Raw genomic sequence first — 25,093 nt, forward strand, 5'->3', positions numbered from 1 at the left:
GATTTGTTAATTACGTTTAAGTTAGGGTTTTAATGAAGTTTTATTAATTTAATTTGTGTTTCTTGAATATAAATTATAAGTTTTTATGGTTAAGTTAGATTTTCAGATTATACATTATGCTTAATTAATAATTTAATTTTCAGATTACATAGTTGAATTGAAATAAGGAATTTAATTATTAAAGCATGGATTTTTAAGGTTTTAATATTCTAAAATCATGGTAGAATGATTATAAGTTATTAAAGTTATTATTTTTATGATTTTAAGAACGTTGATTATGTTTTATGGACGTTTGAAATTATTTTATATTGCTGGAAATTTTAAAAGGAATGTTTTATTGGAGTTTAGAACGTTTTGGGATCATTAGTTTAATAGTTATTATGCTTGGAGGTTATTTAGTTAAGTTTCGATGTTGGGGATGGTTCAAAATATGTTTAGGGTGTATTTAGAGTACTTTAGTATTGCTGTAAATTGTTGGATATTGATTGGGGAATTTTATTGGTTGTTTTTAGGCGGAGAATTCTTTGTAGGCGACTTTTGAATTCGTTAAAGTGGCCTATCAGTTTGTTTACACAAGGTACGTACATACCTGTGTGCTTGGAATGTGTGTTATCTGTTGAATCATGTTGAAAGTTGTTGATGAACTTGGTTACGTTGAAATTTACATGTTTAATGTTGTTGGATGAACGTGTTGAACATGGATTGTAGTATGAGAATTATAACATGTTAGTATGGATTATTGATGCAAGCATGTCAGTTGGGAACTTAATTTATTTTATATATATAATGATTCAGATCGATTGATCGTTGTTCCCTTTTAGCTTTTCACTACTTTATGAGGGCCGAAGACCTTGTTTAGTAAGTTGAAACCTTATACCCATATAGAGGGGTTGATCAGCATTAAAGGAAAGGTTGGATTTAATTGGAATGGGTCTTGATTGATACCTTTGTGATCACTTGCTTAATTCCAAGATAAAAATAGTTGTGCATAAATGTTGATTGTATGACTTATGTGATTGTTAAGTCATAACAGAGTTTAATTTGTAAATCATGTAAAGTGAAACTGAGTAGCAATAGCTTTAGACTGTGCACGTCTAAAGTGACGGACAATCAGGAGTTGGGGTCATGGGTAGCCTATGGCTTTTTATGGGGCCGGATTGATCACCGGTTCTATTTTATTCAAAAGTCCCTCGATATCGCAGGTCATTGGGGTTTACGGAGTCGCGCCCGTACCTCGTCTTCCTTAGTGAAGAAGAAGAAGTTTCTAGTAGCAACTCGGTCCATTGACTATTTCAATTAAAATAATGTTAATGATACAAAAGTCTAGTTCAGTCTAATATAGTCTTCAAGTCAATATGTTGTGGTTATCCTTGCTTATGTTTTATTAGTATCATGTTAGGATTGTTCGTTTAATAGAATCATGTTAGGATTATTATTGATTTAGTATGTAGTACTCAGCTTTGCTGATTACGTGCTTTTGCTTGTGCATGTTGATCATGGCTATGCCTTATTGATTCTGTGATGACCCAATCTTTGGTGAGCAGTCTCTAAGGATCAATAAGCATTGTCCATCTGCAAGTTTGAAGATGTTGCATCATTGGGATCGGGAATAGAGAGCTTGTATTTAGTTTTGATTTGCTAAGTTGACTTGGGTTTGTTTAATTGGACTTTAAACTTGTTAGTTGATCTTATTTTCGTTGATTGGTTTTGGGATTAACTATGTAATCGATTATTTATAAACCTGAAGTTAGTTTTATGTTTTCCGCTGCAAAATTCTGAATAAGCCGTTACGTTTTCACACGGGCGATAATGCCTTGATAATTCTCTACGTTTTATATTAAAAGGTTATTTTAGAAAAGAGAGAATTGTCGGGGTGTTACATATTTTGAACTCAAAATTGGAAATAAAACTCACTAATTCAAAGAACGGAAACATACCTCTATGTAGCTGTTGGTCGTATCTTTACTCATGGAAAACCTAACAGTGTTAAAATAGAGTTATGATTGGATTAAGAGATGACAAATGGAATGTCAATGACTGTTTGTGCAAACAACCCGTAACCGACATGATTTAAGAAATTTCTAATGCTTTGGGGAAATTAATTTGTAATTAAAGTTAGGGAGAAGATGGTGGGATCGAATTGAAGGTGATTTTGGAGTTTGATTTTGATTCGAGGTCGAATTGAAGCTTTGAAGATGGAATTCAAGCCGATAGATATTCAATGCTCGTAAATTGCAAGGTAGACCTCATCAATTTGGAATTGATGATGAATAATGGCAAGGAAGATGAAGCGGAGATTACAGTAATGGAGATTGAGGGAGATGGAATGGAAGGGCACGGTAAACGTAGCTCTAGGCTGGGTTTTGGCTGGGTTGTTTTTTATTATTTCCCTCCTACGTGTTTGGATGGATATGGTGAGCCACGTGGAGTAATTTTTCGTTTTTAGAAGGTGGCCACGTGGCTTTGCAAGGATATTGGTTGTGTTTTTTAAATACTAGGTATTGATTATGCATAATAATATTTTACTTTAAAATGTGTTATTTTAATGAACGAAATTGATAGTAGATCGTGAAATAAGATTATTTTTCATAGGATTAACTTCGCATAAAAGAAAAAACTTTACAAACTAAACAAAGCAAGGAGATCTTTATAGACCATCATAGAAATTACGGAGTATATAATAAACCAAATACATATGCTTAAACGCTAAAAGGGTAGTCGATTCTTTCATGGCACCCCTTGATTGTTGAGACCTTGTTTACACCACCAACAAGATGTTATCGTTCCAAAGTCACTCGTGGCTGTGATTTTTTTGTAGGAGATTGTCCAGTAGCTGAATTGGTTAACACAAAGAGGCTCCCTTAATAACATGTTGAACTTGGGACACAAAGAAAGAAGCGGAAGAGAAACAAAGCGATAGGTAATTTGGTCAAATCTTGTGAATAACACAGATAGGGGTGTCCATCGGTTCAAACCCGGACCGACCCGGACCGGACCGAAGACCGAAGTTTTGAAAATTCAAGACCCGAAGACCGGACCGATTATGCTTGGACGAAACCTGGACCGTACCGAAAAAATCGGTCTAAAATCCGGACCGGACCCGGTTTGGACCAGTTGTAGACCTATTTATATATATTTTTTCTAAAATTTAACAACTTACTCCCTTCCGGAAATATCGCATCATGATTGACTTTTACTCCTCTAACCACTACTTTGACTCTTAATATCTCAAATCGTGTGCAAGTAAAAATTATAAAAAATTAATATTTAGACAATATATATCGATACGAATCTAACATGATATGACTAAAATTTTCTTACGTACGAATCACAACAAATGGCCGAAGTCGTAGTGTGAATAATAAAAAAAAAAATAGTGCAATATTTCTGAAACGGTGGAAGGATTAGAATATCCCAAATTAGAATGCACACCCGGTCGGATACACCGTAAACAGGTCCCAAACAACTCATTTGCCTCCTGAGTTGCGCATCATTCCTCATTTCAGACTTGGTTTTATCTTACCCGCGTTTATCAACATCTGCAAACTCTGGCCCATAAACTACACTCCCCGTCACTCTACAACTTCCAAAACCTCCATTTTTTCCCAGCTTGTTCCCTTCTCCCTGTTGCAGTAGCTCCTGTCTTCTTCCTTACAATCCACATGAATTATTCAACTCTTTAAAATTGTTGCAGGAAGACGATGATGGCGGTTCGTGCTGTCAATGGCTGCAGCATTATTCGTCCATCCACATGTTCTTCCCCTTCTCTCTCCTCTTTGTTGTGTTGTTTCCATCAATTTCGACCTCTTTATTCAACAACTCGCTCTAAATCGGGGTGCCTTACCTCAAATTGCCGATTCCAGCTTCATTTCAATGGTTATAGCGGAAAATTCGGAGTTTTTGCGTTTCACAGTTTAGTCGACAGCGTCTTGGAGGAGCTTCAGGAGAGGCGTAGGACAAGGCGAGTTTGCGCTTCCAACAGGTAATCTATTCGCATTTCTCATCATCCGTTGTTGTAATTGTTGTTGTTGCTGTTGAATTTGGGTGTTGTTGTTAGAGTTTATCTTGTTTATAGTTTTAATGGATATTAGGAGATTGGACAGCAAATAGTAGTCTCGTGGTTAATTGAATTATCGACTGCTCAACTTGAATTAGGTTTATTACTGATGATGTTTGACTGGTTTAGTTAGTTTCTTTATTGATGAAGTCTTTTTATGGAACGAAAGGAGCATGACTTTGAATCGGTACGGGACAAGGAAAAGAGTCAAAAGATGCAGAAGTCATGAAGAACTAAGACTCTGCGATTGGTGGCTTTGTTTTAGTTCTAATTTGAGTGGTTGACAGCAACAGGATATAAAATTGTAAATGGTGAAACTTAGGGAATGATGGCTGAGTTCTATGTAGTTGCTCGGTTCAATTTGGTTTACTTGTGCTATGGTTGTAGTGGTGGTGTATAAGAAGTTCCAATGTAGCATAATTTTTTAGATAGGGGAAATGATGACCTACCGTACTGTCAATGCATACCATTATAAGTAGCGGATTTAGTGAATCTTGGGAGAGAGGTTTTTTTTTTTGGGTTTGGTTGAGAGTTGAGATGAAGTTTATTAGCATATGACCAATGGTTTATGTCCATTACCATCTGTAGATTGATTGGACCAGGGATGGCGTATACGCATATATTGGCGACCTTTATATTCAGTTGTGATGAAGTTAATAACCCTGCATATTCTGCAAGCAAGGAATATTGTCACACATGTATTTTTCATTTTGAATGATCACCTGGACATAATTTTTTTACTTGTTTAGCAATTATCAAATGAAGGGTCTTATTCCCAACTGAGTAGGTGTTTCATTTTACAGGTTGGTATTAACAAGCAGTGGAGAGCTTCTTAAAGACAAACTTGAAAAGCAAGGACTTCGAGTCGGCTTGCTGTTGGAGTTTAAAAAGGACTCCGAAAGGGTTTTGCTAGCAGTGTCTCAGAAACGTGATGGGAAGAAGAACTGGATGGTTTCTGATCAGGTTCATATTGAAATAGTGAAGCATAAGTGGAATTTTTGAACATGTATCTTTTTTGCTTCTAAAGCATGAAATATTTATTACATACTCGTTTTTCAGGGTGAATTTGTTTTGTCCTTCCTTTATTATTGACTCTTCGCCTTTTCCCCCTAATTTCAAGCAGAACGGTACAACATGCTCGATAAAACCACAGCAGATAACTTATGTTGTTCCTGGTGTTGAGGATTTCAATCATACCCAAATTCCAGAGTTTTTGCAGAAAGCTCAGGAAAACTTGGTTAGTCTGGTTCTGTAGCGACCCATGATGAGGACAGTGTCCCCTTTCTTGCGTTTTTGGACTTGAAAACTAACCAACTAAATAAAATTATGCAGGATTCATCTCTGCTTGAGCTTGCCTGGGCCGAGCTGCTTGAGAAGAATAAATCAGTGACTCCAGACGAGTTGGCAGAGGTACTACATTTTTCTGCTTCATAGTTCTGACTTATAGTGTCTCTTGAGTCTTGACTATGTGATCTTATTATACAGATGATATATGGTATTGCTGAACCTCTTGAGAGCTATTGTGCACATCACTTGCTGTCAAGGGATGAAATCTACTTCTCTGTGCTGGAGAGTAAAGGTTATTGTTCTGTTTACACTCCTCGATCTACTGATCAGGTACAACTATTTGATTCAGCCTTTTTAATCTTAAATTTTCTGTCCTTAGGTCCCTCTCCCTCCTGTTTTCTTCGCCCATTAGTCTGGCTTGGCACTATAATTTAGAATTTTTTATAATATTTTTAACATATAGACTGTGATGCTGCGACTGACGATCATAGCATCGAGTTATATATGAGCACTAGATGTTCTTACCATACACTCTTTGAAATGTAATTTACATCCTTGATGTGTTTGTTGCTCGTAGAATGTTATGGTGTGGGGAGTAGCTAGGGGCTTATACCTTTTTAAGTATTACTAGTAACATGTACGTGTGTTGCACGTGGCTAAGCATAATAGTATTATTGCACTCTATGAACTAATTTTTATGTACACCCAAAAAAGAAATCTTGTAATGTTGTTAAATTGCTGGCTATGTTTAGCTTGATCCCTCTATACTCCGGAGTAATAGGTATGAAGATCGGATGGAAGTATACAAAAATACACCATGAAAATAGGTACACTAGGCTTTAGATTCAACCATACATAGATTGAGAAATTTGATCTCCCTTTGTACGAGAGTAATAGATACTAAAAGTGGTCGTCTTGGACTTCTCAAGATTTTTGGTTTCCAGCAAAAAAAATAATGCCTGCAAAATTATAACAAATGCAAAATAAATTCAATATACGTCAACAAAGAGAAAAATAAATATGATAATTAGGACTATGGCGCTTGCTCATCTCTTCTTTTAGAGAAGCTCAACAAAAATAAATTCATTCTTTTAGAGAAGCTCTGCATAAATAAATTCAGTTTGGTCGTATTTACCAAAATTAAGTCAAGTATAGACAACCGGTATGTAAGTGTTACTCCGTGTCTCTGTATGAATATCGACCACTTGAAATAACATGAACCACTAGATTGTTTGTCCAAAGCTTGTCGACGAGTGTTGTTGTAGGTAAATCAACTAAGAAATTCCTTTAATTGTAATGCCACATACGTCATTCACAATGCTTTATCCTTGCAAAACAATGACATTAGAGTATTAGACCTAACATGCAAAATAATCCCAAATCAAATTTCACCTTAAAAACACCCCAAAAAGAAAAAAAAATCCAAATTATGTTGCATTCACAAGGGGGAAAAAATATCTTCCATCAACTTAAACTCATTATTGATAATCTACTAACAGTCCTTACTATCATCATATCATGACCAAGTGAAATCAATGATAATAGTGTAAGGCAAGCACAACCCCAACAGCTTGGCGAAAGCATTCTACTAAGAACAGTTTCATCATATCATGACCAAGTGAAATCAATTTCATCATATCATGGCCTAAATCCTGTAAACTTGTAAAGCAAATAGAACATATACTCCCTCTCTTTCAAAATGTAATAGCATCTATTTTATTATGCTTACAGTGTACTTCATATTATTTTAATCAACATTACGAACACTATTATCATTGATTTCACTATCGCTATAATATAGTTAGAGGAAACAAATCACCCCCCTCCATACTTGAAGGCCCTTCCATGGTACCAAGCGCAATCCCAACAGCTTGGCAAAAGCATTCTACTAAGAACATAAACCACAAGAGTCAGCAGGAATGAAGATTTCGAGACACCTTGACTTAGGCCCTGCAATGACCAAAACTAATTGATGCGGAGATGGGCGTTCTGTTGTTGGGGAAGAGTTTAGAGTAGTGGCTTGGGAGGTTGTCATGGAGAAGGTAGAAGGGAAGGTGTGGGCTGCGAAAGGGGATGAATTGTGATGGGGGGGAAGGCAGAAGCACATGCATACTTTGGTGGTGGAGGGAAGGCTAGAAGGTCGGAAATCTTGGGAGGAGTGATGGGTTTAGTGGCTTCATGATTAGAGAATCAAAGTTGCAATCCTTAGTTAGTGCCACGTAGAAAGATATTTGTCTTTCAAATCACAAATGAGTTGATTGTTGTTCGTAATTAGTTTCCAAGAGTTGGGGCAGTTTTGGAATCAAAAGTTACGCAAAAAAGGAGGTTTGTTCGGCTTTTTTAGATAGGAAGGATTGTTGTCGAATTTTGCACGTTCTGTGGTGTTCGACCGTAGTATCATTCAAACTTCAAGTTTCACAGGCCATGCGTTGCAGGTACTCTTAGAATGTGACTATGTGAAGGAACAGGAATCCTTGAAACGTTGAATGGTTACTCACCCTATTAAGTGCTCCGCGTCTAACAATACTAGCTAGTAGCTACTAGTTAAACCTTTTGCCTGTGTTTATCTTATCATTTTAGAAGATAATCTTTTACTTCATGTGCTTCCATTGTTCGGAGTTAAAGTAGGTTGTTGATTTAATTACTACGACAGAAAATAGCTTCTCTTCCTTAAGGCTAGGTTCATTTATCTCTCTCTACTATTGCACAGGCAGAAGTCATTAGTAGAACTAGCATAATGGTATTAAACAATTTCCACTTTATTTTATTTTGTTTGGAGGCAGCTAAGAAAAGGGCACTCTTTAGAAAATGGCCATCCAGGTGAATATGGGATGAAAAGTTGATTTATGAAGGGAAATCTCGACTTCATGGTTTAAGTATGGAAATCTATTAAGCAGGATTTAGGTTGTTAGTATGGAAATCTATGAAAATACAACTTTTTATGGTGTTAGTATGGAAATCTAGAATGGAAAACAACACTTTTCATGGTGATAGGTCTCTGGTTTTATTTAGGGTGTATAGTGGCTCTAGAGTTTTCTTGCTTGATGTGGGAAATTGGGATTGTCGTCTAAACTGCAATGTGTCCCTTTTCAACGGTGGATTTATTTTAAGCTATTGGTGTAGGTATTGTTCTTGTAGTTGCTACCAAATTCACCGAGAGTCCGAGACTTGTCCTTTTTTAAAGATTTCTCTAAGGATTGGAAAGAGGGAACAGTTTTAATTCGCTGAACATGATTGTATGGTTGTGTTCAGGAAATCCATTGCATACTTGAAGGGTTGGGGACTCTCTACTTGCTTCTTGAGGCTATTTGTGAAGTCTGAGGCTGGGCTTAAATCTGTTTGTTTCTCGGCACCTCTTATGTTTTTGAGGGTTTTATAAAATTTATTTAGAGGTAGGGGGGTGTGGTGTGTGGGGATGGGGGTGTTAGGTGGAATTTTGGAATGTGGATGCATTGCTAAGTGGCCCCGGGGTACAACAAGGTCGTGAAAACTTGGCATGGGCATTGGCTTAGCACCTTGACTACTATCTGCAAATATCAGCTAGCCTGTAGCCAAATGTTATTGTGAGTCTTAGTGGTCTGATTCTTGAGCCTAACAATACAATCTTAATGCATTAATTTCTTAGACATTATGAAATATGTCTTAATCAAGTTCAGACATTTGATGGTCTATTGTGCATTATATTATATATCTTGTGAAGAGTGATATGATATACATGGTTATGTAGAGGGATGGAGTAAGTTAAAGTCTGCTTGCTTCCAGCAGCAATATATACGAAGATGGAGCAAGATATGGATTGATTTTTTGGCTCTTTCCCTATTATATTATCATATATACTGGAGTGGATAGTATCTTTATCTTGGTGCCTAACAGTTTTGTTGTTCAAATGCCTTTGTAAAGACTCTGTATTTGCAGAAGTTTATTTCTTCATTATGATTTTCTTAATTTGCTTCTTTGTGTATCTGCCTGCCTGTCGGTCTAATTGGCTGTTACTAAATGGAATATTGTCGCGTATTAAGGTTGAGGAACTTCTAGGGAGGAAACTTGCCAAGGAGACTGCTGAAAAGGAACTTCAGGAGTTCATACAGTTATTATATTCTGCTAAGGCAAGACCTTTGGATGCAAAGCTTCCTAGATCCTCATGGATTTCGGAGGACCGGATTCGTGATCGTATTGATGCCCTGGCTGCTTATGCGGTTGATACTTTCTGCAGTGAAAGTCAAAAGAGAACAGCTCAGACGGTAATTTGTTTTACTTGAGCCGAGTTAAATTCCTCTATCCCTGGTACATGTTGCGTTCTCTCTGGCCTAACAAATTAGTCTCTTTCTCTATATTAGGTTGTCCTAATATACATGTGTCTTGCATAAAAGGAATAAATAAATCAACCGATCTGAAATATACAATTGCAGTAGATGTATTATAGAAGTGAAGTTCAAGTGTTTACTGAGAGTAATTATTTGTGACCTGGGACCAAGCTTTCATCTGGTACATCATCAATTGGTTGAAACTTTGTTTTCTCCCCTTTCACATATTCATGTGTTCTCGTCACTTTCTACCGCTTCTTTTTTTAGTAATACTTTTGACCAGGGTAGTTGTGTTGTCAACATGACCAGTTAGCTTTTTCATAGTATAAATATAACAAGCTTTTTGACTATGAAAATGGTTAGATATATTTATAACTCATAATTTACTAACATTAATTTGTCTCCTTCTTAAAGAGTTAAAGCTATTCTAGAGGACTGATGTTATCAACACAATCAGTAGTTAAATTTCCTTTTTAATATAGTGTTAGTCTAGTCAATGTTGGACAAGCTAGAATTGAAGGGACATCTTTGTTACAGCGGAGGGTTCACTCTTTTGGCATATATATGTACTGCGTACTCCATTAAAATAAAATGTTTACTCTCGTAATGCTTTCAGGCATTTCTTTTCAGATTCTTACAGCTGCGGGGATGGCAAAAACAGCATCATCAGCGTTAAATCTTCTAATAGATATTGGTTATTTTCCGGTACATGTTAATCTTGATCTGTTGAAGCTGAATATTCGTACCGATCACTCAGAGGATATTGTGTTGGCTGCTGAAGATTTGCTGTCAGAGTCTTATGATATAGATGAGGTAACGTCTAATGATTTTATCTCAAAGAGTTGAAATGATGTGTTTAGTTAATAATTCTATGTGAATATGTAAGGGTTTTTGTTTGGGAGTTGTTTCACATAACTTATTGCTTGCTTATTTGTGAAGGGTGTGATACTTTTTCATACGTTTCCAGAGTTCTCCAGCCTCCATGACTTATTCGAACATATTTCTTTCAGATTCGGAGGAATGACCTTACTCATTTGAAGGTCTACGCTATTGATGTTGATGAGGCTGATGAGGTAATTATAGTTAGTGTGATTTCAATGTTATGGAATCCTTTCCATCAATCCAATATTCTAATGTACTCTTATTACCACACACACACACATGTGTGTGTGTGTGTGTGTGTTTTGTGTGTATGTGTTCTCCGTGTGTGCGTGCTTGTGCGCGAGTGCCTGTATGTGAGAGTGTCTGGTTGTGTGTGCGCATGCATGTTGTGTTTCCATGTGTTTGTTGGTGTGCTTGAGTGTGCGTTTGTGGCATGCCTGTGTTTTATTGCGTGGTTCCTTTTCCCACCGTTGGAATGCATGGTTATCATGCTCCCCGTTTGGTTGTCATTAGTGGTACTTAATTAAATAACTGCAACTTCTTCATTTCAGCTCTTTCCCATAAAAAAAAGATCTTTGTAGTATTGTTTTAAATATTCCGTCTTCCCCAAATGCACCATTCTCTTTTCTCTCTTTCTCCTTTTTCACGGTCTCACCATGAACATAAAACTGAGAGGGGGGAGAGAGAGAGAGAGACTCCGCCTATGGCCCTATCTTATCTTGCAGCCTCATGATATAGTAAAGACCCTTGTCGACATAGTAGAGTTCACCTGGGACATTTTCTGATTTCCCATTCTAGCAACAACCATAAGCCTCCCTATTTTTTTTACTAACAAAACAATTTAACGGTAAAACAGAAAAGGAGAGTAAGAGAGAAACTAAGACAGATAAAGAGAAAAGGTAGATATAGAAAGGGAGAGATTGATGACCAAGGAGCCTAGTCCAGGCTCTCTATAAAGCCAGAGAAGAAAAAAGCAAAAAAAAACAAAAACAAAGGTCTTCGATTAACATTGTATCACGATAATAATAAAATTAGAACAAACTTATCTCGTTGATGGATGAACAGATTGAACAAATTGCTGCGTCGTGGAATACCACTGTCCTAAAAGACGATTCCGTGCTACCTCCCCGGTGCAGTAGAACAGAAGCAGCCGCCCTCCAGGATTAGCACGGCTCCAAATTTTGTGCACTCACAAACCCGAATGGAGTCAGAATATTTGCCAAACCCGAGGATTATTTTTGATTTTCTGGAACTATTGTGTGCGCGCGTGTATGTGTCCATCAAGTCCACTCTCCCACTTTCTCAAACAAGTAGTACACCAACCCCCCATTTTATAAACAATGAAAAAGGATGGTTGTCTACCAATGTGGGACAATTCCCACTATACACCTTTTCACTCTTTTTTTTGGCTTTTCTCAACTAGAATTTCCAACACATTGGACTGGAGTGTGTACAGGGAAGAGTTACAGGTACTAAGCGCAAGCTCTGAAATTCCTGCCTTTTGATGGTCAGAACTTGTTGTCGGCACCTCTGAACTCTGATAAAGATACAACTGGTTTTTTAAGGTTTTTAATTTACGAAATGATTTCCTTTTGGGGGCTGAAACATGCAAGTGAACGCCACTATATCAAAACATGTCATAAATCGCAGATATGTACATTTCAATATACGTATTGCCTTTTTATAGCGTCTCGACTCACAAACCTTGATATATAAAGTCAGCTATGTTTTTGTGCTTCATAGGTGAGAACAAAAAGGATCCTCAACAACCCTACCTTCAGCACACCCAAATTCTTATGGAAATGGGAATGTGGTCAAACTCACTGTGATTTTGATATTCAGCAGCATGTGACCATATTAATTTATGCCTTGTCCATTCCTTAAATCCCAATCAATTCTGCCATAATATCCCTATCTTGTTAGCTAGTCCTGGAGAAGGATCAATGCATAGATTTGATTTCTGAAAACACCATTACCATTTCAAAAGTTTTCGGGCTCTGGACTACCTCTTTAACAGGTACGGGGGTTCTGAAGCTTTTGTCAGCCACCCTTAGGACAATATTTTTTATCCCCACTTAGTAAGAAGCCATGGATTTTGAATAGAAGTGCAAAGTGCAAACTGTAGGCCTACTAAACTTTGAAGATCATATAAACCATTAACAATTGTGAAAGATGAATTATTTTGTGCTGGTATTATGAACACGAATCGAATATTCCGGTCAATCAATCATTTTGCAAATAACTGGTTACAAAACCAAGCCAGCAAGCCCTATCGTAATGCATTTCTTTCTTTTTGTAAGAATTCATGTTTGGAAAATTAATGCTAGTTTTAGCAGCCCTAAGGTAGCTATACCTTTTCTTCTCAAGTACCTCTACGATTCGTCGATTCCTTATGTTTACGAAGTTTATTGGAGTGCCGAGTGCTTAAGATTCCAAGAAAGAATGACCACCAGGTAAACAACGGATTTTTTTTTATCCATCACCTGCCTAGGGGATTGTGCACAACAGTATAGTCATGTTAAATAAGCTTCCCTTAGTTTTTGTTCCACAAGTAATATGGCTCCATCCTTCTTCCCAGTTACTTTTTTTTCCTTTTTTCCCCCTTTACAATTACTTTATTGGCTTGCCTTGGAGGACCTTTATCTTAGGTTGTGAGCCTATACCATAGTTTGATCAACCACAACAGAACAGTTATGACCAAGCATACCAACTTCCAAACAAGTATTGCAGCATGTAGGCTCTGAGAGGGATCCTCATTTTGAAGTGATTGAAGTTCCTTAGAGACTAATGACATTACACTATGAGCAAATGAAATTCTAAATTTTCATGGTAGCTAATTCATCTATGGACTCCAGATTGTTTGCATTTTAACTGAGAAATTTATCGCCTCAACAATACATAGGAAGGTTGCGAAATCACTTCAAAGACGAATATGGTAGTGGCTGAGTTGAATAATGGAGGCATTAGCCAATTCCTAAAGGCAAAACTCTCATGTGGTACCTTTGGGTGATCTATACAATTCCTTTTACCTTATTAATACTTCATTGGTATTTGCAGCTTGATGACGCACTTAGTGCGGCAAGGTTACAAGATGGCCGGATCAAGATCTGGATACATGTGGCAGATCCAACCTGCTTAGTTCGACCTGGAAGCAATCTGGACAAGTAAATTCATGCATCCATGTAACATGCCCATTGATACTGTTGTGCTGTCTTCCACTTTCTCTTGTCCTCCTTTATCTGTTAACTTTTTATCTATTTCTTGTCATTGTTGTTTATCTTGTCATTGTTGTGCTTTATTTAAGTTCATGTTGACCTGCAGAGAGGCCATGAGCAGAGGAACTACTATCTTTCTGCCTACAGCTACTTATCCTATGTTCCCAGAGAAGCTTGCAATGGAAGGAATGAGCTTAAAACAAGGGACAAACTGCAATGCTGTGACAGTATCTGTTGTGCTTCATTTTGATGGCAGGTAACCAATTGGTTGATGCATAGTTTTGTCTTTCTGGGTGCCAAGCTTTCTATCATGATTAGAAATATGTAAAAATGGTGGGGTTAATTAATTGAATCTTAACTGCAACCTGCTTTCATGTGATACTTCTTGAATAGCAACTGCTACCCTGCTTTCACTTCATTCCTATATTTCGGATGTTATTGGAGCATGTAGTATTTTTCTCTTTATTTATTTTGATGAGAAGAGGGTGGGGTTAATCAATTGCGGAACACGAATGTCTTTTGATTCTATGTCTATCAGAACATCAGAAATTTAAGGCATCCATCCACCCACCAGAGCACTAACATGTAATTTCACAGGGAGGTATATGAGCTATGAAGCGAGCAACTCTTATTTTATTCCTACAAACATGGTCCCAAAAACAAAAATAATTATGCTTCCCAGATTAATAGTTTCACTAACTACATTACCTTGATAAGAAATAGTAGAAAAACAAAACTCAACTCAAATAATTAGCTAAATCCAGACAATCACTTTCCAGGACAATATTCTCAACGCCACTTTGAAGAACCTTTTATCAACCAAAAAATACAGCCTTCGCTTCTGCCACTACTGGTTCCTAACCATCAATGACATATTTACAAGCTTCTATATCCACCTCACCAGAATCAGTTTGGATAATCAGCACCAACTCCCAAGCCACTGATCCTCGCCAACAGCTTCTGTGTCAATATTTAGTACCTGGTTGTGAGTGGAGGGGAGAGCTTCCACGAGTTAGAAGCAGCGTTGCAAGCTGCTTTCCGATCCCACAAAAGATCCTTCAACACGGAAAAGAAGCTGTTAGCTTCAAATGATTATCTCTTTTGTTGATTTATGCAAGCCACTATGTGCCTCTTTGGAGCAAATCAATTGTAATATGCCACTATTGTAACACGGTGTAGCACAGCTTCGTCTTGAGTCTTTGCACAAAGGACAAACTAGTACTACTTCTGTTTCATAATGATCTTTACGCTTTCCATTTTAGTCCGTTTCATAATGTTCTATACATTATGTTTTACAATATTTTTGAATATTATCCTATTTCACAAAATTTACATCTTTCTACTCACTTTCTCGTACTGCATTCATTTTTTCTCACACTCTCCCAGCTTTTACACTCTTTTACTTTATCCATATTTTATTATACTCACCCAACTTTTTCACACGCCCTCTCCTGTCTTAATTTTTGTGCAAATAGGAACCATAAAGATCATTATGAAACGGAGGTAGTAAATAGCAAAGTGCAAGCCACTTATTTCCTGGACCTTACTCAAAATCCTTTCTTCCTAACTTGTGAGGTAAAGGGGAAATCTCTAACTTCATAAAATCAGACTCAAAAGCACAGTGAAACCTGCCACAGCTAGTGTCAACACTGGAAATACGCTTTTTTATGTTACCTCTGGCGAAAAGCGCTCCTTTGCATAATTGGAAAACATTCACCTTCTATGGTATATTTTCTTTTTTATCAGCTGACATAATGTTATCAGGTTTTGACCGAACCGAGTAATGTACATCCTTCATAAAATGGCATGCCTAGCAATCATCAACAAAAAGTGAGCAACTCATACAACCTCTACGTAATTACTTTAGTACACTTGCAACTTATTTAACTGGGTACAAATGTGGTTTAGTTTGCCTGTTCAGAAAACCGCTTTTTTTTTGTTGGTTAATTGATATGGTTGGTAGGGGGCACATGGCTACTTACACAATGGTCGAAACAGAAGAATAATGCAGGGTTTTCTGCTTATGTTTACAGGATGAACTATAAGTTTCATTTAAAGTGGTGATAATCTTACCTTATGCATGCATGAGAATACTACCCTTTTTCCCCTATCTTATGATGAGCATATTACGATAGTTGGCTTTTTCTCTCTCAATTTCTCTCTTTCTGCTGCAGCATCAGTGAGTATTCTGTAGAGAATTCCATTATAAGACCAACATACATGCTCACCTATGAAAGTGCATCAGAGCTCCTTCATTTGAGTCTTGAAGAGGAAGCGGAGTTAAAGATTCTGTCTGAGGCTGCATCTCTACGTTTGCAATGGCGTAGACAGCAGGTTAGAATTAGCTTCCACAATCAGATAGGCATATCTTTTAGCAGTCCTAATGGCTGCTAGCAGTTGATTTCATCTGACCTTGTTGTATTCCACAAAATAAGTAGCTCTTTTTAGTTTCTGTGTTATCGAACAATTGTCCAATTTCCTTTTACAGTAATATTCCGTACCAGGATTTCTAGTCTCGTGTTAATAAGTACTTCTCTACTAGTCTCTCTTTAAAACGAACTTTTTCACTAGTTGACAAATATATACTTCGTATATATTATTGGTTTTAAGACTACAATTATGGGCCTGTAAAATTAGAGTGTAAGTGATAGTTCCTCCCCGTTTCGCTTGACCTGTAGTCCCTTGGCACACAGTTTAACGAAGAAATTAAAGAAGGTAATAGCCAATTTAACAAAAAAAACTTAAAATACCAATAAGAGGAGTGAATTGGGATATTATGGTATTAGTTTATATTTATTTAGTGTCCAATTACCTTCTCAAATATCTTCCTCCAACTGTGGCTTGACGTTTGGCGAACATTGTAATGTACTAATTTGTAATCTCAATTCTCTTTGGTTCAGATTTTAATTCTATTTGGCACACAAGCACCATCTCATTTTATTTGTATCATTTTCTGTTGCTTGTTTCCTTTCTAGCTCTCATAACGCTGGAGGATTACTTTCTTTTTCAGGGTGCCGTTGACACGTCAATGATAGAAACACGTGTCAAAGTGGCAAATCCTGATGAACCAGAACCACATATCAATCTATATGTAGAGAATCAAGCTGACCCTGCGATGCGCCTGGTTTCTGAGATGATGATTCTTTGTGGAGAGGTCGTTGCTACATTTGGATCTTTCAACAAAATTCCTTTACCTTATAGAGGACAGCCTCAATCAAATATAGATGTATCTGCATTTTCTCATCTTCCTGAAGGCCCAGTACGGAGTGTTGCTGTAGTTAAAACAATGCGTGCTGCCGAATATGATTTTAGGAAGCCAATACGACACGGAGTTCTAGGAGTTCCTGGCTATGTTCAGTTTACTTCTCCTATACGTAGATATATGGATCTTCTTGCCCATTATCAGGTCAGTTCTTCTGTGGATTTAGATCATACTGAAGAAGCTGATTTAACGGTCATACAGGTTCCTTTATGTTGTTTATTATTCATGTTAGCTAGTCTTAAGGATCAGTTGCTGGTTATTTTTCCCCACTTTAGTAATGAGTTATTCCTGTTGAATGAAAGGTCTCTCCAATTTTTTTTATTGTTGAAACTTGAAACTAGTCAGTGGTAATCTTATTATCAGCTGGTGGACTACCAGTATACTTTATGTCATTATGATAATTATATAAAAATTCTTAAAATAATTTCTCATTACGTGTGGCCTTTTTTTAGTTTTCCTATGACGTAGTGAGTCTTGTATGACAGATTGCCAGTAGAGTGTAGTTTTCTTCTTTGGCGATAGATAACCAAGAATCGATCCAAAGACACTGTAAAAGCATCAAATTATCTTACATAACCAGGGAATCTGATTGAATGAGCGTATTACTGTAAAGATATAGTGCATTTAAAGGGAAATGTAGAAAATCAAGAAACAAGCATGTATCCCTAACATCTTCTTCTTTGAAGCTAAAGATGTTGTGGTAAAGAGCTCTTGCAACAGGAGTCTCTAGTCTTTGGTCTCTAAGATTCGAGCTTTGTAGTCTGACTAATTTTCCTTGAGCGTTTATTTATCCATAAGTTGCATATGCTGTTTCGTAATAACATGTGCAAAAAACACCTAATGCTAATATTTTGTAACTCCCATGTTTCATTTGTAAGTCTAAGGCTTCAAAAAGATCAATGTCTAGTCTTAAAGTCATACTTCGTCTGTTTAGTTTTACTGTTACGCTATTCACATGCTAATTTTGACCACATATTTTTACAAATATAATTAAAAAAAATGTTATTATAATAAAATGTTGTTGGAATAGTCCATATGTATAATTTCAATAATATCAATTTTGTATAATTTTAACTAATAGAAATTAAAGATATTTATGGTTGAATTGTGCTTTGGCAAACATGATAGTCATACTATTGCAGTTTTAAGGACACGAAGAAAGTATTTGATGAACCCAACATTGATGACATATTGCAAACTCAATTTTCTAACCGAATAGAACTTTTTTTCCCAATGTGTGTGAGGTGTTATGATGCAATCCCAATGTTCTAGAGGGAAGGGTTAGGAGATCCATGGAGATGTTGTATTTTCTTGCTTGTCTCACGCTTAATTTTCGCTGACAGTGAATTGTGTTCCCAGAAAGTGGCTTTATTCATCATGGGGGTTATGGCAGGGGGATCCTATGTCCTCTTATTTTCTTCATAGTTGTTGATTTGCTTGGTAGCGTTATTGTGAGAGATGTGTGATGGTTTTATTGTGGATTCTTAGGTAAGGACAGAGGTCAATGTACCCCATATACAGTACGTAGATGCTGCTGCTTGTTTAAGTTGCAGAACCTGATAATTTCAAGAGGCTGCTTAAAGTTTTGCATATATTTTAGTTGATTTTAGAATTTAAGATTTAACCTTTCCCAATGTAGCCTTGTAGGGATTCATCTGTTTGGGATTCATCCTAACAGGATGCTTTTGGGTAGTCTGCTGCTACACTGGGGGTGTAGAAGAGTTGGCTTCTTAGTTACTCAGGGTGTCCCTTGTTAAGGCAATTGCTTAGATAATCATGTGAGTTCGAGAACTTCAAGGGGATTAGATTGAAGAAAGGTGTATCTCTGTGTTATTATCTTGCTGCAATCTCTGTGTTACTATCTCACTTTCTAGATTCCACTGTCAATGACAAATAAGATCAAGAAATATTTCATGAACTTTTTTGGTCTGGGGTTGGTGCAGTGGAAGTGAGACTGGTGTGTCGACCAAACCCGAAGAGATTTGGGGTTCAGGAGATAGATCTCTAAAAATATTGCATCGGTGGGAAAGCGATTGTAGCATTTTCTCTTGAACGTAGTCACTGTGGCACCGTGGTATCAACACAATATGTATTATTCCACAATGGTTGTGTTACAAGAGTGGCATATGCTTGCCATTGGAATATTTTGTCTGATTTGTATTCTGTCATATCCTCAATAGTCAAGTTTTAGATTGGGAATGGTCATTGCAGGGAGTTTTACCTGTTTTCCTAATCCCCTCGCGTATTACGATGCCACCCAAATATGCTTTACCCTTTACATTATTGAGACCTAGGAAACCTGATGTGGTCAGATGGGTCCTTTTGACTTTAGTGGGTTTCAAAGCACATGAAGCATTGTGTAAAGAAGGCATTCAGAGTTGCTCTATAGGACAGGCCTAGTACATGCTTGTATACATGAACGTATGGTTGTATGAGGGAGGCATTTGAAGTGGCTCTTTGTGTGAGAGATGAGAAACTAGTAGCATCTGTTAGATTTGATCTGAATCCTAACACTAGTGGGGTCCAAAACATAAGTTTACCGCTGCCTTTTCTTTACTGTAACTAGATAATGGGATCAGATTTTTTCCAATGGCCAAACTTATCACATGCTTGGAAAACGTGCTCTGTTCGTATATTTGATTTATATGTGTTTATTGTCGTGATGCCTAAGTTGAACTTTTTGATTGCTGCATATGAGGTCTCTCACTATTGAAGCTTCTTTACTGTCACATTTGAAATCAAATTACCCTTATGTTCCCTGAAGTTCTGAGAGGACTAAGATTCATGAAATGTCATTGTTTGCTAACATCATTACTGGGCTGAGTGCTTGCAGGTAAAATCTTTTATTCGGGGTGATGCCCCTCCATTTTCAGCAGGTCAGCTAGAAGGCATAGCAGCGATAGTTAATATGCAGCATAGAGTTGCAAGAAAGTTGTTCAGTAGTAGTCTTCGGTATTGGGTATTGGAGTATTTAAGAAGGCAGCCAAAGGAAAGAAAATACCGTGCTCTGATTCTCAGGTTCATTAAGGACCGCATTGCAGCCTTGATTTTGGTTGAGGTATGCATTTGTTCGTGGAACGACACTTTCACTCTTATATCTATATACAAGTTAAAAATATCTTATAATCTATTTCTTAGTCGAAGTATAATTTTAGTTGATATATGTCTTGTTAATTGGTTATGAACCAAGTTATTCTTTATTTTCTCTTTTCGTTTTTGATGGAGGCAGGGTGTGTAAGGTTGGGAAGAGCCCTGCCAACAGAACCTTAATCCTTCCATAGAGGTGGGGGGAATGAAAAGAAACTCTTACAAAATTATTCATGTGTGTGTGTGTGTGTTTCGGTGCTTGTTGATGGCATAATTGATGTTCTTGTTGAGTGACTGGGTTGCTTATGTGTCCATAGATCAAAAGTCATCACTCCGTACATTACTTTCCTAAAAAGGAGGTAAAGAAGAAAAACTATGCTAAAATTTAGAAGGGGATAATAATAATGGCACTAATAGGTTTGGTTTACAGGTTGGGCTGCAAGCTTCTGCATGGGTCTTAGTGGGATCCCAGGTTGGGGATGAAATTGAAGTTCAGGTAGAAGAAGCTCAACCAAGAGATGATATTTTGTCCCTCAAGCAGGTTGCTGAATAGTATGATGTCTTAGAAAGGTGATAATTATTAACATCCATAAATCCATACATAAGCATGTGAAAGAGAAGACACACCGACTTGTCAAATTGTGATGAGGTTACTCGAGTTGATCGTCATGAAACCTAGCTACACCAGGAGTCTCTGCTAGCTGATGATGGTATGTGGTTCAGTGCTCAAAATGACTCAGCTACATCATTGCCAAAGTAAAATTGACTCTCTGTATTAACCAATTTTGTTACCAAAAGGTGAGCACTGGTAAAGGAATTGGGTGATTAACTACACAGCCACAGTTCCAAATAATATCTCATGATATCTGAGTTCTAGCAGCTGGAATTGATTATTTAGTCATTTTTCTGCTCTCTGCATATGTATTTGTTATCCTTATAATGGCCCCTGTTTTGCGTAGTTTACTTGGCTCGGAATAGATCATTCACATCAACACTGATTTCCAAAACCCCTCCTCCCCGGATGGGAGGGAAATGGGATGTAAAATAGTCGAAAGCAGTATGTTAGCCTCTCTATGCTTTCAGTTTTGGAACGAGCATTTTCAAAACTCAGAGAACCAGATCGGGCCACCTTATAGGTAGTCATATTTATTTGGGAGGCATAAGGGGCCATGAAAAAGACAGAGATATATCTCTTATACATTTTTCTGTAGGGATGATTGGTGAGAAAGAAATTGATTGATGCTCTTAGATTCGGGAGAAGAAGACAGGACTGAAGAAAACAAGATACATATACACGAAAATTATGGCCCTCTATTAGATGTAATAGATTGTATTAGCAGTCTTGAATAGCTTAGGGTGCGTTTGGTTTGGTAAAGGGAATGGAATTAAGAAAGGGATTAGGTGTTTGTACCAGGGGATTCGATTAATGACTTGTTTCAAAATGGTTTTGTAAAATTAGATGATAACAACAATAATATTGCTACTTGGCTTACTGAGTAAAAAATACGTAAGCTTTTAATTTTGTACTTCGTACAATTTGGGGGTAAACTTGTATTTTACTCTATTCCGCACACTCTTTTGTATTTTGAAACAGCAAAGGTAGTAATCAATCAAGTTCGTCATTTATAAAAGTTATAAAATTTTATTTTGGTCAAAGGTTTGTGTTAATTCAACCCATGTTCTCTTTTATGTGCCTCCCGCGAAAAGCTCAAACGAATAACTAATACTCCGTACAACATTAGTGTTTCTCTCTTGAAATACTTAATTAATAGCTTAGTCCTTGCAAGTCAACTAGCTTAATTATGTTAAAAGTAAGGCACTTACCGTAATATTATGTATAAGTACGGTGGAATATAACTGTACGTTTATTTTTCAAGTGGATCATAATAAACTGTTGCGTTTTCTTTCTATATCGAATTAATTGTCAAGAAAATTTATCAATTGCTACCAATAATAGTTGGTACTTTGTCATTTACTAGTTGTTATTGTGGTGAAAAAAAGTTGATAATTACTACTTGAAATATTTTCCCATTGTTGTTTTTGCTGCCAAATTTATCGGAATATGACGAATAAAATTATTTCAGTTGCTTCTACATTATTAAAAATAATAATAACTCATGGATTTATAACTTATGTGGTTGATAATTCTCTTAAATCAACAAATTTAGAGCAAATTATCACTAATTTATGCGATTATATCCCCGTATTCCGGGCAATTTCACCGAAATGTTGACTTAGGTGGCAATAATAATCATAGTAAAGTTTTCTAGGTTGTAATTTGACAACATATTATTTCCTAGTAGATTGTGATGACAACGTGACTTATAAAGTAGGTAGTGTTTGCATTTTTTTTCTAATGGTCACATTTAGGTTGGATAGGTAATATGATCTCATCTTTAATAACCCTTTATTGATAGAGGTTTAAACCTCAAACCTCTACAATATAAGGTAAGAATCTTCCTAAGTGAGTTGATTGAATTTCATCACTTAATTTGTTAGCAATCTATTAGGACATTCAATCAGCAATCATGACTAATTTGAAATGTGACAACATTTTTCATATACTTTCTTTTTCCGCTGTCTGAATATAGTAGCCGATAGAGCGATAGAAAAGTTTATTCGTTTTTTTTCTTCTGGGCAACAACTTTATTCTTTTATACTCCGTATTGTTTAGAGTATCTAGATAAAGTTAACCTTTTGAAAAACGAATGATAATGAATTAATGATTAGTTTAACTACAATTTTTTTTGGCGGTTTTACGTATAAGATTAACCTTTATCAAATAGTTGTAGATTTTAATCAAATAGTTACATATTGTGATGAAATAGTTATATTCCGCGGATTATAATTAATAACATAGTTAACTTTCTAATTATATAATTAAACTTTGTCATCATATAGTTATATTTTTTTAATGTAGTTATGTTCAATTAGCGTTATAATTAATAACATAGTTAACTTTCTAATTATATAATTACACTTTGTCATCATATAGTTATATTTTTTTATGTAGTTATGTTCAATAGACGTTATAATTAATAACATAGTTAACTTTCCAATCAAATAGTTAAACTTTGTCATCATAGAGTTATATTTTTTTTTTATTGCTGATATTAGCGGTCTTATGTGTATGACAGTCTTATAGTAAACTTACCCTTAACATATACGGAGTAAGATGGGGGTTATTGCACCTATCACCAATTGATTTTAGGATGAACTCCGATTATATGGTCAGACTCTTCCCGACATTGGCTCAACTTGGCCTAGTGATATTTATCATCATGAATTATATTTGTGACCCGTCTCCGGTGCACTTGGTTGATGCAATCGATCAATATATGATGATAACTAATCTGAAACCCTAATAAATATTTACGCGGTGAACTCAACATTTGACTTAATTAAGCCACATTGATTAAATGATTAAACCTAAATTAATTAATTTATAAAGGCAAAAAGTATGGGAATTAAATTCTGTAGTTAATAAATAGAACCATTTGGGTTGTCTGCATGTGTACACGTTCACTAAGCTTGAAAATAGCTGATGATAATCTAATTACTCAATTAATTAGACCCCATGTGAGAGGCACATGCCAGGTTGCCTTGTTCTTAATTACTTGGGAGGTAATCATAAACTTAGCCCATGTTTTCCCATTTATTATAACAGATTCAGTTTTATACATATTCGTCATATTCCTCATATCAATCATACAAATATACAATTGCTGGTTCGACTTATCATAAGTTATATTATATCCACTAAAATTCTGATATTAACAAATACGTAGTACTCTTTTGGTCTTTCCATTGAACAAAAATGGTTAAATTAATAAGGCGAGCACGTACCACGGATTATTCTTGCGTGGACCTGGTCCACAGTAATATTAATGTGGACCTAAAATCAATAGTTTTTTCTAGCACCATTTTTACACTCATAGTGATCTTTATTGTTCATATAGTAACTATAATAAATTAAACACCAAAATTCTTAAACATAGTAACTATTTTTTGAAACATAGTAACCCTATGTTTTTAAAAGTGAATTGTGACTTAAAATCACATTATTCAAGCAGAAGATGTATCAACGACACTAATTTGATATATTTTTTATAATAATGCTAATAAAATGCCAAAATAAAATTTGAAACAAATTGGTGACTTTATTTTAAGGCATGGTCCACAATAAGTTTAGTGTGGACCAAGTCCATTTAAGAATTGGTAACGTACCACAGGGTTTAAACCGGAAATTCATATTACAAATATATAATGCAATAAAATAGTAAATAACAAGGACAGAGAAAGTAAGCATAGTATGTATGTGGTATATATCAGCGTATCACAAATTCACAATGAGCCCTCTGATCTTCTAATTAAATTTTGCTTATGGCTAAGTTTATAATTGTAGATTTGTAGTCATGTCAAAAGTACAAGGTGAATTGGAATATTGTTGTTCGGCTAAACAAAGAAAAGACAAGCTATATTTTTAGTATACATAAATAAGAAATTAAGAGGGTTGTTAAACAAGAAAATATGGAATACGTAGTATAATTTTATGAATTTTTATATACGGATATGCTAAGGTGTAGTAAAATTTGAGGAAATTGGTCCAAACATTGACCAAAATGCATGGATACAAGTAGAGGAAAAATACTTATAATTAGACCAAGTTGGATCAAATTGCATCGTTAAATTAAGTTGTAGGAGGGAACCGGGTTGGGTGAAGAGGGTTACGATAATACGCGGCGAACCAACTTACGTTAATCCAAGAGATGAATTTCTAAATTTGACCTATTAACCCTATCTTTCATTCCTTATTCCTTTGTCATTCACCGTCTAAACATCCACGCATCTCCATCTTAGTGCTTGTTTAATTTGTTGACACTTGACAGAGTGACCCAAACAAGTCAACCTCGGTTCATATGTTCCCTTATGGAGTGGGCAACTTTTTGGCAAGACCGCCTTACCGGATCGGAAAGACCACTTTGTTTGGTTAACTAAT

At 36.2% G+C, this 25,093-nt stretch overlaps 1 protein-coding gene across 2 annotated transcripts; it reads left to right on the forward strand.

Moving 5' to 3' along the window:
• The first annotated feature begins 3,454 nt into the window (after window positions 1-3,454).
• LOC110796208 (ribonuclease II, chloroplastic/mitochondrial) lies at window positions 3,455-21,010 on the forward strand. Of its 2 annotated transcripts, XM_022001239.2 has the most exons (15): window positions 3,455-3,982; window positions 4,861-5,020; window positions 5,181-5,294; window positions 5,390-5,467; window positions 5,543-5,674; window positions 9,364-9,585; window positions 10,279-10,461; window positions 10,659-10,721; window positions 13,588-13,694; window positions 13,852-14,001; window positions 15,920-16,079; window positions 16,756-17,151; window positions 19,841-20,065; window positions 20,412-20,453; window positions 20,525-21,010. In XM_022001239.2, exons 1-15 carry the CDS (start codon window positions 3,702-3,704, stop codon window positions 20,645-20,647), a joined length of 2,436 nt encoding a protein of 811 aa, XP_021856931.1. In that variant the 5' UTR covers window positions 3,455-3,701; the 3' UTR covers window positions 20,648-21,010. The 2 variants fall into 2 exon arrangements, with proteins under 2 accessions (XP_021856931.1, XP_021856932.1); XM_022001240.2 differs by lacking the exon at window positions 20,412-20,453 and having other exon boundaries at window positions 3,460-3,982.
• Window positions 21,011-25,093: the final 4,083 nt, after the last annotated feature.

This window comes from Spinacia oleracea, chromosome 5 (assembly GCF_020520425.1).
Source record: "Spinacia oleracea cultivar Varoflay chromosome 5, BTI_SOV_V1, whole genome shotgun sequence".
In the NCBI taxonomy this organism is placed as follows: domain Eukaryota; kingdom Viridiplantae; phylum Streptophyta; class Magnoliopsida; order Caryophyllales; family Amaranthaceae; genus Spinacia; species Spinacia oleracea.